Raw genomic sequence first — 13215 nt, 5'->3', positions numbered from 1 at the left:
GCCTCCATGCCCCCCAACCGTACCTCCCACCTCTGAGAGGTCCCTCCCCGTCACTGCCTCAGCGCTCACACTGCTGGCGGGCTGAGCTCTGCCCAAGGCTGGAGAGGCCATCCCTAGGCTGTGTGTAAGATGACAGCCCACCCAAGGGGCACTCCAGCAGGGAACCAGATTGGTTGCCAATCCCTGTAATTCTGTCCCCAGTGGTATTTACCAACCATTCCCCCAATCCCTGTTTCCTGCTCTCCTCTGATCAATCCTCCAGTGTTAGAACCAAGAAGTTCTCTCCAACATGGCAGAGCAAGTGATCCAAAAGACGGGCCGTGACCATGGTCACCAGTGAGTGGCAGCGAGCCAAGTTTTATTGACTGGAAATCATGGGCCATCCGACACAGGTGGGTTGGACAAGTGGAGGACAGGCCAGGAAATCCGAAATGAAAATCAAGGCCTGGCGGTGGGTACGGGGGGACCAGTGTATCCAAAATGGTCTTGAACCAAGGGCCAGATCAAGAGATGAGAGAGGAACTATAAGGGGGCGATTATCTTACTTTCAGGCCCAACCCTTGAGTTCCAAATCTGAATGTTCAATGGACAAAACTCAGTCTCACATACATTACTTTAAATAAGAAAAATGAAAGACGTTTTAATAAGACAAAATTGAAAGATGTGAGCACAAATATTTGCTAGTTAACGTCAATTAGTGTTGCCTAAAAAGCAAAGGATATCTGCCGGTGAGGGCAGACTCAGGCTGAGTACACCCCTGGAAGTTCACTTCATTACTTCATTCTCTTACTAAATCCACATCCATACCCCCTCCCTCTGGAGGAGGGTCCAGGGGGCTAGCTGGCCCTGAACAGCATATAAAGCACAGGTAGGACGGCTACAAACGTCGCACAGGTGACCAGCGTGCCATAAACGGTGTTCCTGTTGACCCGGGCTTCCAGCCTCTGCTCCGTGTCCGACAGTGCCATGATCATACTCCCCTGTTCCAGCAGGGAACCAGGCAGAGCTCCGTCTGCAGACTCCAGGCCCGGGTGTGCTGCAGCCTTTGCAAGCTGAACCACCCCAGCCACTTGGCTCACGGTCTTTTCCAGGCCATCAAGCTGCTCTCGTAAACCCTCTAGACGTGAACGGACCTGTCTAGAATGGCTAAGCTGCTCTCTCAAGGCAGCTGAAAGGACATCTGTGTCTCTGTCTCGGGTGGGGGAAGAACCTGCCTGGGACAAAGAGCCCTGCCCGGTCCCAGCTTGCACCAGGCCCTTCAGGTCTGCGACGAGGTCACGGAGGTCCCTCTGCTGGAGCGAGTAGCTGGACGCCTGTTCTCGGATGGCTTCCTGGAGGCTCAAAGGCCCCTTCTGGGCCTCCAGGAGCAAAGCCTTCAGCTCCTGGAGCCGCACGCGGTTCACGTAGGTGGAGCCAGCCACACCGATCAAGGCCCCCAGGACTGACCCGATGAGCGACCAGTTCTTGGTCCTCTCCGCCCGGGTGCGCTCCTTCTCATGGCTTTCCCGCACGGCTGCAGAGAAGAGGGAGAATTTCTCTCGCTCAGAGTCTTCTGCGCGCAGGTAGGTCACACGAAGCCGCTTCTCCTCCTGCGGAAGCAAAGCTGTCATGTAGCAGCGACCTGGCCCAGCAGCCTCCAGCGGAAGTCCCACAACCACATCCCTGGGGCTTGGCTTCAGGCCTGGCACAGGTTACATGCTCCATAAACACACTGGGTGAGTGAGGACAGCGTTAAGTCTGGACGGGTGGGGGGAGCAAAGGAACCGGGGATGGTCCAGGTGAGCGCGGTGCTATCCTCCCCGGGCAGCTGTGGGTCTGAGCGGACATGCACGGGGGTCTCCAGACTGTGTCTGTCAGAAGGGAAGTGTCTGGCGGTCTCCGGGAGGCCCTGTCCATGGTGCTCCCTCCCAATAATCCGGGGCCCAGAGTATACTAGACCGTTGATCCCAGTTGTCCAGGAGTGGAGAGGGTGGACAGGCACCAGAGCCCAGTCTCTCCCCAGGGTTTTCTGGTTTACCTCCTCACCAGGTCTCTGACCCCCAAACCCATTAGAGCCCCCACCTCGCCCCTCCACACCCTGCAGGCTAGGGTCCCATGCAGGTGAGGAAGGAGCCTACCTGCAGCATCCTGTGCTCCAGAGTGGCCAGCTCCAGGTACTGGTTATCGTCTCTGGAGATGCGGTCCAGGCGGTCCCTCACCTCCTTCAGCTTGGTCTGCTGACCTTCCAAGTCCTCACGAGCCTCCCGGACAAGCCCTCGAGCCACCATGAACACTTTCTCTGCCTGCAGTGAGAACAACAGAAGTCACCCACCCCTTTCTCCACGCCACCCAGGGTGCTCTCCACTCCCAACCAGACGTGGCTGAGAAGAGGTCTGGGGGGGTGTCAGTGCACAGGATGGAAAGACAGTCCCTCGGACACACAATTCTGGCTCACCCAGTGGTCCTCAGGGTGCAGCCCCGGGCCTTTTATTGGCTTCCTGGGTGTTACCTTAGCTACACCTCCCAACATCACTGAACGCCATGACAGGCATCGCCAGGCCTCCAGTCAACAGGCTGAGAAACCCTGGCTCAGCCAGAGTCATGACCTCCGAGGGGAGAGACAGCACTGCACCTCAATACCTCTGGCTGAGCCCCGGGTTCTTCCCACCCCGCTACACGTCTGTGCCAGGGTGGGAAACAAAATTGTTGTTGTTGTTCAGTCGCTCACTTATGTCTGACTCTTTGAGACGCCATAGACTGCAGCATGCCAGGCTTCCCTTTCCCTCACTATCTTCTAGCTGCTGCTGTTGCTGCTAAGTCACTTCAGTCATGTCCGACTCTGTGCGACCCCACAGACAGCAGCCTACCAGGCTCCTCCGTCCATGGGATTTTCCAGGCAAGAGTACTGGAGTGGGGTGCCATTGCCTTCTCCAACTACATTCTAGAGTTTGCTCAAACTCACGTCCATTGAGTCGATGATGCCAGAGATGGTGGAACACGTTTCCCCTGCCACAGAGGACTGGACAACCAGAGGCAGTTCTCCCCATCTCACAGTCTGATTAATTCCCAGGGCCTCCACCTTCTCGAGCGATGTTTTAACCACAGTCGGGACTTTGAGGACCTTGTAACCCTCCAGGCAACTCTTACCACCAACCCCTAAAACAGTCAATGAAGGAAGTGTTTGCTGGCCCAACAGAAAGGATATTAATGGCCCAGGACCCCCTGGTACACAGCATACACAGCAATTTGTTTCAATGGGGAACAGGGGGGTCCTTCACTCCGGCGATATCAAACCCAGCCGTCATGTAAGAAACAACTCAGCTCCCCGTCCTAGTACGTGTTCAAGGACAGACCAGTCTGGACGTGGCTTCCCAGCACCTGTGGCTGGTCATTCATTTGGCAGGAGCCTCCAGGCCACATCATCCAGGTGAGAGGGCTGGGCCAAACCCCAGTTCCCGTCCTCACCTCAGTGACGTTTCCCTGGGCCTCTCGAACTTCATTGAGTCCCACAAACTCTTCATATCTGTCCCACCAAGTCTTGGCCGTGGAGGACGCCCGCTGCCGAATGCTGTGCCCCAGGGCTGCTCCCAGTGCGGTGAGGCGGTGGTACAGCCCCAGGGCCACCTCCTCGGGCCTCTTCTCTCTGGGCTGGCTGGGGCCGTGGCTGCAGAGAGTCCTGGTCAGAAAGAGGTCCCTCCGCACCAGTACGGGAGACACACCCCCGACGTGCCGCATGGCCAACACACGGCTGCGCCCTGTCATCCGGAGATCTGTGGGGAGAGGCCAGACAGATCGGCTGACAGCTGACACAGGCAAGGCTCAAGTCGGGTCTCATCCCCGAGAGTTTCCTTTAGAAAGTCCAAACTGGGGACTTCCCGGGTGGCGCGGTGGCTAAGAATCCAACTGCCAATGCAGAAGACACGGGTTTGAGCCCTGATTCGGGAAGATTCCACATGCCCTGGAGCAACTACGCCCGTGTGCCACACGAGTATGTATGCACGTGTGCAGCAAGTACTGAAGTCTGTGAGCCTAGAGCCTGTGCTTCGCAACAAGAGGAGCCACTGCAATGAGAAGCCCCCAAACTGCACCAAAGAGTAACTGGCTCTCCGCAACTAGAAAAAGCCTGCGCAAAGCAACAGTATATATATTTTTTTTTAAGTCCAAACTGTTGGGCCCGGAGAGGGCAGCCACCAGGGTCAGGCTTTGCCAGGTGCTCTCCTGGAGAATAGAGCATGTAAGGGAAGAACATATATAGGAACCCAAGCCTCCCACTTCCCTCCATGACGCCAGGAGCCAGACCCTCCCATTCCACCCACCTGCCTGCATCCCCAGGTCTGCATGAGAAGCCTGGTGGCCAGTTTCCGGATAACCTCAAAGATCCTTTTTTTTTTTTTTTCCTGATGTGGGCCATTTTTAAAGTCTTTATTGACTTTGTTACAATATTCCTTATGCTTTGGTTTTTTGGCCTACTGAATTTGTTACAATATTGCTTCTGTTTTCTGTTTCACTCTTTTGGCCATGAGATATGTGGCATCTTAGCTCAGGACCAGGGATCCAACCTGCACCGCGTGCATTGAAAGGTGAAGCCTTAGCCGCTGGACCACCAGGGAAATCCCTCACAGAAAATTCTGAAACCTGTATTGTGTCCATGCTTAATAGAGCCTCGCAAGGATTCACAAAGACTGCCAGGGAAACTGGAATTAACTGAGGGGATTTGGGGAAAGATTTCTGTAAATGACTATCAAAACCAGCTTCCCGGACTCCCTGAGGGCTGTCTCCAAATGGGGAAGCAGTTTCATTTCTGTTCTAGGACACAGGTCATTCATGTCCCAGGACAGAAAGCTCCCGCCTTGAGACAATTCCGGGGTAAAAACAAAGCAAAACCAAACCGCTCGGATTGCTTCCTAGAGGACAGCTCTTCTGAGGTTCCCAGCAAACCTTCCTTCTGCCCTCCAAGCGCAGACATTCCAGGTGACCAACTCCCAGTCTCACATGTCTCTCTTTCCATAAGCTTTCTTCCTCCTCCCCAACCCCGGGAACTGCCCAACAGGTTAGGTTTCTTTAATCTTTCCCTTTTCAGCCTTGCTCTGATGTTTGGGCCCCACAATGCCTGCTCCTCTGGTACCTGAACAGCACAGGGAGTCTCCCTCCAGCCAGGCAGGCCTGGCCCGAGCCCAAGTGCAGGAATGATGCTGAGGACCCAGAAGAGAGAGCCAGGGGACCCTTCCTCTCAGGCAAACCCTGCTCCAGAGCACCCCGCCCCCAAGTACTGACTCTGGCTATCCAAGCGACACCTGGGAGTCAAAGGGCCAGACCAGAAGACAGACTAGGAGAGCTCCAATTACAGAGAAAAGTGCTTCCGGATGTAAGGTGATCTCAGCCTCCCACCCCGGCCCCCTCCCCACGGTACCATAGAGAAGCTTAGACCCTCTTGGAAACATAGTTGGTTGGGTCGGGGCATGCGTCCTGGCAAAAGCCTGAGCTGAGAGCCACAGAAAGGGACATCCCTATGACAATGGGTCCAAGCTGGCACTGCACCCAAACCCCAAAGGCCCAAAGGAGCACAGGCTACCCATGCCCCAGAGGTCGGGTAAGCCTCCAGGACCACAAGGCCAGTGCTCACTGCTCACAGACTGTGCCCCACAACATTCCTACAGGTGCACCCCAGTCAAAACAAAGCATGCAGCCTTGTGGACCTGCCCACAGCCGCACCCAGCGGAAAGGTGTCCCTTTGGCTGTCACTACTTCCTAGCCCCCTTCTCTCTTGATCCCGCCTGACCAGCAAGCCTGCTCTCCTGAAGCCCTGCAGAACCGCCCCCTTGTCGCATCCAGCAGCTGCTACTCGGATTTCTCCTCCAGCACCTCTGCAGCTTTCAGCACCCTCTCATTCTGAAATCACCACCCCGCCTCCTCAGATTCCTCCAACCTTCTCAACCTCCCGTCCCGGCTCCTCCTCTATCAGCAGCACATTCCTGGATCCCAGGAAGGTCAATCATCCCAGGCAGAGAAGACAGCCCCCGCCTCCTACACGGTCTTGGCTTCCTCCCCTGCCCCTCACAGCCGACTTCACAGGGGAGGCTCTATTAACTTGTAAGTCAGATCACACCCCTCGGGTGAAAACCCTGCAAGTTCCACAGTCAGCTGGCGTGAACGCCAGTCCTGCCAACAACCAACAAGGCCTGGTCCTCTCAACCCAATCCCCTTTCTTTTCTCCATCACTGTAAGAACCCCACTCCAGCAACCCCACCACACTGAACACGATCCCACCGCAGGGTCTGTGCCCTGCCACTTCCTCTGCATGGACCACTCCTCCTCCACAAGTCCAGCCACTTTACACCTAGGTCTGCTCAAACATCACCTCTTGAGAAGGCCTTTCCTGACAACTCCCTCCTTCGCCACCATCAGGCTCCCGCATTTTCTCCATCAGACACACATGTTGCCTTCTTCCTGTGTGCCTCGCCCCTCACCAGAACAGAAGCTCAGAGACAGCAGGGACACGGCTTCGGGAGGGGATGCACCAATGACTCCCAAGTGGCTCCCTGACTCCAGGCCCTCCTCTCAGCCTCCTACCACCCCCTTGCCCCCGACTCCCAGCTCCTTCCCACTGAGATGTCTCATAGGCCCCTCGACCAGCGAAGGGAAAACATTCCTGGCAGAGAGAAAAAGTGGAACAGGGCTTGACGTCGTCTAAAATCTGCAGGGCTACCTGTGCAGCTGGAAAGCAGTAGAGGAGAGGAGACTGGGGAGGGCTGGACCGAGGCCAAAGTGAGCAGGGTCTGGGTCAGGTTCAGAACCTTGCCTCTCCAAATCCATTCTCCTGCTCCAGCCAGATGACTGTCTCCTACCAACTGCCCTCTCCTCAAACCTCCATCACCAGCACCTCATGCTCACCTGCAGCTGATGGTCGGCTTCATTTCTCACCCAGAAAATGTTTTAAAATTGGAAGAGAACGTCCATAAACTCCTACTGTATCTTTGCACCTGCCAGTGTCTGTCTCATCCCCACCTTCTCTCGCTCCTCAGGATGAAAACGTCCTGCTGTAGGGAAGGCCATGCCATGCTCCAGGTCCCATACCCTCTCCCCTCCTCAGACACGGCTCAGGAATTGATGCGACCACCCCACCCCCACCCCAGCAGAGAAGCCCCACTTCTCTGCGCCTCTTTGCTCCGTGACAGAGCACCTGCACCAGCTGTCTGCAGCTCCTCTCCTCCTGGTCACACTTAACCGCCTCTCTGATCTGGCCTTCACTCCCACCGGGTCAGTGGAACTGCTCTTGTTCCAGTCATTCCCACGTGCCTAAAACCAATGATCAGTTTCCTCCTCATCTCACTTGCCCTGTCGGCAGCCTGAGCCTTACGATAGCTTCCTCCTTCTTAAACCACCTTCTCCTCTTGGCTTCCAGTCCCCACTCATTTCCACAACCTCTCCACGTGGTGCCCCAGGGCTCTGTCCTCAGGCTCCTCTTTGATCCAGTCTTGTGACTTGAAAAACCGGCTACTTTTATGATTGATTGTAGGGATGGCTGTGCAAGACTGTAAATACATTAAAACCACTGAACTGTACGCATTAAGTAGGTGAATTGTACGGCTGCGTGCCTGCTGAGTCACTTCGGTCCTGACTGACTGTGACCCCACGGACTGTAGCCCACCAGGCTTCTCTGCCCATGAGATTCTCTAGTCAAGAATACTGGAGTGGGTTGCCATGTCCTTCTCCAGGAGATCTTCCCAACCCCACGCTCAAGCCCGCGGCTCCTGCATTGCAGCCAGATTCTTTACCACTGAGCCACCAGGGAAGCCGGAAGTGTAGGGTTAGGGTTCTGTAAATCATATCTCAATAAAGCTGTCACTGGAAAACAAACAGGGCTTTCCTGGTGGCTCAGTGGTGAGGAATCTGCCTGCCGATGCAGGAGACACGGGTTCGATCCCTAGTCCAGGAAGATCCCGAGGAACAAGTAGGCCTGTGCACCACAACTACTGAGCCAGTGCTCTAGAGCCCGGGAGCCACAACTACTGAAACCCGCAAACCCGCTCGCACTAGAGCCCGAACACCACAATTAGAGAGTAGCCCCCACTCGCCTCAACTACAGAAAAGCCCGTGCAGCAAGAAGACCCAACACAGCCAAAAAAAAAAAAACACCAGAATTCCCTGGTGGGCCAGTGGTTAGGAGGACTTGGGAGCTTTCACTGTCAGGGCCTGTGTTCAATCCCTGGCTGGGGAACTTCGATCCAGAAAGCTACATGGTGTGGCCAAAAATAAAGTAAAAAAAACAAGCAAGCAAACTGTTTTCGGGCCTCTCCAGTCCACAGCTCTCTCCTGAATTCCAGGCTCATTTACCAAACTGCCCAATCCAAGTCTCTGCTAGGAAGGCTGATGAGAATCTTCCTCTCCCAAAGCTGCCTTTACCACAGCCTTCTCCATCTCAGCGGATGGAAACCCCAAGTCCCAATCAGGCTCAAACTCTCACATCATCCCTGACTTTGCTTTCTCTCCCTCCTCGCAGCCAGTCCATTAGCAAATGTCACCTCCACCTCTGAAACTAAATTCAGATTCCCTCTTCCTCTTGCCCCTTCCCCTGATACCCCAAGTGCCCAAGTGAAAGTTGCTCAGTCATGCCAACTCTTTGTAACCCCATGGACTATACAGTCCATGGAATTCTCCAGGCCAGAAGATTGGAGTCGGTAGCCTTTCCCTTCTCCACGGGATCTTCCCAAGCAGGGAAGATCTCCAGCATTGCAGGTGGATTCTTTACCAGCTGAGCCACAAGGGAAGCCCTAGTCCCAAAGACCAACGTCTTTTGCCTGGGTTATCCTAAGAGCCTCTGACAGATGTCCGTGCTTCTACTCTAGCCCCTACTGTCAGAGCAGGCAGTGGTCCTTTCAAAACACAGGTCAGACTATCTCTCTCTCTGCTGAAGTCCTGCAATGGTTTCTCCATTTCTTTCAAGGTAAAAGCCAAAATCCTTTCCAAGGCCTACATGGCATCCACCTTCTGGCCCTCATCCTTCTCTCCTCTCACTTCATCACCCATCAGTCTCCCTTTCCCCACTCTGTTCCAGTCATGTGGACCTTTTCTCCCAGTTTTTGTGAGATTAAATTGACATACACCATTACATAAATTTGAGATGTACAATGTGATGACATGACAAATGTATAGATAGCTAGATGTTTACCACAATAAGCTTAGCTGACACATCTTTCACTTCACAAGTTCCCATATAATTCCAGGCTTCCTGACGCTGCTCCCACACACTAAGCTATTCCCACCTCACGACCCTGACACCTCCTGGTCGCTATCTGTGTGCTTGCGCTCTTCTCCTTTTTCAAGTCCTGCTCAAATGTCACAGCCGCGCACTCCCACTCCAGGACGCCTTAGCCACTCTGTTTTATTTTTCCCCAGACACCTATCATAGGACCCGTGCTTTGCAATTCACGTATTCACTGATAGTCTGTCTTACTCACCAGAATGGCCGCTCTGCCAGGGCAGGCACTGTTTTGTTCATTGCTTCAGCCTCAGTGCCTAAAGTACTACCTGCGTGTACTACACGCCCAGCAAAAAAAAATACTGGATGAATAAACAGAATTTGCAAAATGTCGCCCTCCGAGCTATATTACAAAACTCCTTCCGGGAGCCTCCAAAGCTCTAGAACCGGTGATCTAGCCCCCCCCTCACCCCACCCCCCACCCGCTCCTACTTCCCTCACATCTCCCTCCAGTCACACTGTGCTTTTCTAGGTTCCAGCGATGCACCGAGCTTCAAGGCCTTTGCACAAGCCCATCCCTCTACCTGCAGTACTTTCCCTGTGCTTTTTTCCAAGCTTAGCGCTTGCGCTTAAGCACCCCTCGCGGCTTCCGGACTCTCCCCGGGAAGGACATCCCGCCGCCCCAGTACCTGACGCGCTTTGCGCCTCAACCCCCAAGGAGCGCCCGCCACTCAGTTGATCGCCGACCCTTTAGGGCCCGCCTTCTGGGGGACCACTTCCGGCAAGAGCGCAACTTCCGCATCAGGAGCCAATCAGCGAGCCCGAGTGGAGGTATAGGCGCAGGGAGCTGGAACGGGGAGCTCCGCTTCCGGTGGCAGGGTCTGGGGAAGGGGCGGCAGGCGCCATGTCGGGCCGCGAAGGTAAGTGTGCAGGAACGATGGAGTGGGTCAGGGCGGAGAGGGTCGAGAGCCGGCGGGGGCCAGGCTGAGCGGGCTCGTGTCTCACCCAGGTGGCAAGAAGAAGCCCCTGAAGCAGCCCAAGAAGCAAGCCAAGGAGATGGACGAGGTGAGGGCGGGCGCAGAGGCATGGGCGGGCGCGGAGGGACTGGGTAATCCGCTTGCAGTGAACCCGCTTTCCCCTCTCCCTAGGAAGACAAGGCATTCAAGCAGAAGCAAAAGGAGGAGCAGAAGAAACTTGAGGAGCTAAAAGCAAAGGCCGCGGGGAAAGGCCCTCTGGGTAAGTGAGGGCGGGGTAGAGATCAAACCGGACAAACGCGTGAGCATCAGTCTGGATAGGGTCCCGAACAGGTCAGTGTCCTGCCTCGTGGATAAGCTGCAAGGTCTCTGCTTCTGTCCACTGCGGTGGATGGTCCTAGCCAGGCTTGGATTCGCAGCAGCTGGACGGGGTGAGAGCCAGACCCGGTATGGGCTTCTTTTGCTTAGAGAAGTGGCAGAAATGGAAATACAGAAATGTATCTCACACAAGTTTGTATAGTTGAGTTCCAGATATTCTCTATAGTTTCTTGCTCCAAATCCGGACTTCACTACTACTTTGTTGCTTATAACATTTCTTAACTACTCATGTAATTAAAAGTCTAGCAAATACTTTTGCACCCTGTTTTCACTGCTGGATGCGCCCAGGCTGATGGATAAAGTCCAGGCTTCTTGGCGTGTTTTTAAACTTAATTCTCTACCATTCTGTCTCTTCTCCCTTTGTGTAAGAGGAATTGATTACATATCAAAATATTTTTCAAAACTCATCAGTCATTGTATTTTGTGCTTCTTTAATCCTGTTTACACTCATCAAAATAGGGATTGTTTTCTCAGCAGTTATCTATACCCTACAGGATCACTGGGGCTCCACAGGTGGCCCGGTGGTAAAGAATCCTCCTACCAACACAGGAGATGCAAGAGAGGAGAATTTAGTCCCTGGGTCAGGAAGATGCCCTGGAGTAGGAAATGGCAACCCACTCCAGTATTCTTGCCTGGAAAATCCCACGGACAGAGGAAACTGTCAGGCTACAGTCCGTGGGATCGTAGAGCATGACGTGACGGAACACGAGCAGCACGCACATTTAAAGTCTATTTTGTCACAGCCCATTGGACTTTCATTCCTATATTAGGTATGCTTAATTCTATAACTGTTTGTTAAATTACCTGCCATGTGTTACTTGTAAATTGGCTGAAGTAAAGATATTGAGTAAATCAGATCCCAGGATCGTAATACATACAGTAGTGTGGTATGTGACAGGTAAGAATATGGACTTGGAAGGCATGCTACTTAGGTTGGAATCTTTTCTTTGTTACATTACCAGTTTATAACTTTGAACAATATCTAACACTGAGACTTTGTTATCTGTAAAATGGGTTGAGGGGATGCGGATTAAGTGAGCCAGTCTGAAATACCCAACACAGTTGAGATGCAGATCAGTGTATAGCCATTACTTGTGCTCTGCCTTTATTCTTATTCACCACCTTATTCATTTTTGCCCAGAAATAATACTGGTAGAACCCTGTGCATGCTTGTGTCACAAAAATGCCCAGTACAAGAGCTGGCCCTTATTATTTAATAGGATCCATGGTAGGCCCCTGAGGCTTCAACCATAGAGCTTGTGTTTTTCCTTGGTTGAGACTTTTTTTTTCTTTTGCAGCCACCGGTGGAATTAAGAAATCTGGCAAAAAGTAAGCTGTTCCTTGTGCCTGAGGCAATGATGACCCTTAGTTCCATTCCTGTTTAAACACCTGGATTCCCTGCCGTAGTATCTGTTGCCACCTATAGCTAGAATGAAGTGTTGTCTTGGAACCTATTGTACATTTAAGAATAAACTTTTGTAAAAAAAAAAAAAAGTACACTTGGCTCATCTTGTCTTTAGTTCTTCTCAGCCATTTCTACCTTAGCTATGAGATCCATATAAACCCAGTCCAGAATCCTGCCAAAGTGTCTTCTTAAGTCTGTGTGCTATCCTGATTTCTGTACCACCTTAATAAGGTTGTACATCTGTTCATATAAGGAACCTGCTGTGTGCAAGTTGAACATCTGCCAGTGAACAATTCCTCTTGTCAAGGCACTTCTCTGTTGTTGCAGGGGAGCGAGTCTGTAAGGACTAAGCTTACTCTGAAGCACCCAGGTCTGCATTTCCACTAGGGCTTTAGAAGATCTTTGCTAGATTCCCACCTCTTATCTCCCCCACCCCCAACTCAATCCATCAGCAAAGTTAAATCTAGACCCTTCATACTTAATTCTCATGCCACCAGATCTTCACTCTAACCCTAAAATCCCTCACCCGAATATTATAGTGAAGTCAAAATTTGTCTTCCCCTCCCTACCCTTGCTTCCCAACAGCTAGTGCTTACTCAGGACCTAGAGTAATCTCTAAACCTTAAAGTTATACTTTGTTTCTCCTAGGCTGAGAATTCCTCAGTAGCTTCTTAGAGCGGGGAAAAAAAAATCCCCACAATGACCAGTGAGGCACTAAGGGGTCTGGATGCTACCCCCTACCTTCTGGTATCTACAGTTCATCCCCCTGATCCATCTTGAGCCATGGAGACCTACATTCCAAGCAAGCTTTCTCTTCACTGTTTTCACCTACTAGAAACCCTTCCTTAGTCCTCAAGTCTCTTAACCCTGTTTCCTTTTTTTCTCCTGACACTTGTTATTATCTACCACTTTTGACTCCAGGAAGGGTAAATTCCTGGAGGATAGAGACCATAATGTGCTAAATGCATATGTATTGAAATAGTTTAGATGCACGAGTCTAGATTTCATTTCTAGGATCTAGACACAACTATGGCAATAATGCTAATAACACTAAGCTTTCTCGAGAATGTGTTTTCCAGAAGGGCCCTGAGATTTTGCTGAGTCAAAACTGGAAAAGATTTTCATAGATTGAAGCTTGTATTACCACTCTAATGTACTTGATACTAGTTGTAAAAGATAAACGTCCCACTTTGGTTGTCTCCCGGAAAGTTCCACAGCCAGTAGCATCCTCTTTGGACTTCAGGGATTCCCTATGGGACTTGCCAGCTGGCACCCATCCC

General features: G+C 52.4%; 1 protein-coding gene and 1 long non-coding RNA gene across 4 annotated transcripts; one reads left to right on the top strand and one right to left on the bottom strand.

The window, feature by feature from the left end:
* Nucleotides 1-332: 332 nt before the first annotated feature.
* Nucleotides 333-9987, bottom strand: CCDC51 (coiled-coil domain containing 51). 3 transcript variants are annotated; one of them, XM_055557826.1, is made up of 5 exons: nt 9868-9964; nt 9438-9516; nt 3445-3749; nt 2118-2282; nt 333-1589 (listed from the first exon to the last, which is right to left on the bottom strand). In XM_055557826.1, the coding sequence occupies exons 3-5, from the start codon at nt 3739-3741 to the stop codon at nt 837-839; spliced, it is 1215 nt and encodes a 404-aa protein (XP_055413801.1). In that variant the 5' UTR covers nt 3742-3749; nt 9438-9516; nt 9868-9964; the 3' UTR covers nt 333-836. The 3 variants fall into 3 exon arrangements, with proteins under 3 accessions (XP_055413801.1, XP_055413802.1, XP_055413803.1); XM_055557827.1 differs by lacking the exon at nt 9438-9516 and having other exon boundaries at nt 9868-9987; XM_055557828.1 differs by lacking the exons at nt 9438-9516; nt 9868-9964 and adding an exon at nt 9763-9783.
* On the top strand, nt 9964-12024 carry LOC129635137 (uncharacterized). The gene is made up of 4 exons (XR_008706119.1): nt 9964-10098; nt 10188-10243; nt 10327-10414; nt 11829-12024. It is a non-coding gene; the product is annotated as an uncharacterized LOC129635137 (long non-coding RNA).
* Nucleotides 12025-13215: the final 1191 nt, after the last annotated feature.

Source organism: Bubalus kerabau, chromosome 20 (assembly GCF_029407905.1).
Source record: "Bubalus kerabau isolate K-KA32 ecotype Philippines breed swamp buffalo chromosome 20, PCC_UOA_SB_1v2, whole genome shotgun sequence".
NCBI lineage: Eukaryota > Metazoa > Chordata > Mammalia > Artiodactyla > Bovidae > Bubalus > Bubalus kerabau.
Note: the sequence above shows the minus strand (reverse complement) of the source record. Positions and strands in the feature narration are given on the sequence as shown.

Coding starts and splice junctions, on each gene's coding strand:
- CCDC51 (XM_055557827.1), bottom strand. CDS start 3,741: ATGACAGGGCGCAGCCGTGTGTTGGCCATGCGGCACGTCGGGGGTGTG. Junction 2,283..3,444: donor CCCAGGGAAACGTCACTGAG/GTGAGGACGGGA, acceptor TTCTCACTGCAG/GCAGAGAAAGTGTTCATGGT. Junction 1,590..2,117: donor TGGAGCACAGGATGCTGCAG/GTAGGCTCCTTC, acceptor TTGCTTCCGCAG/GAGGAGAAGCGGCTTCGTGT.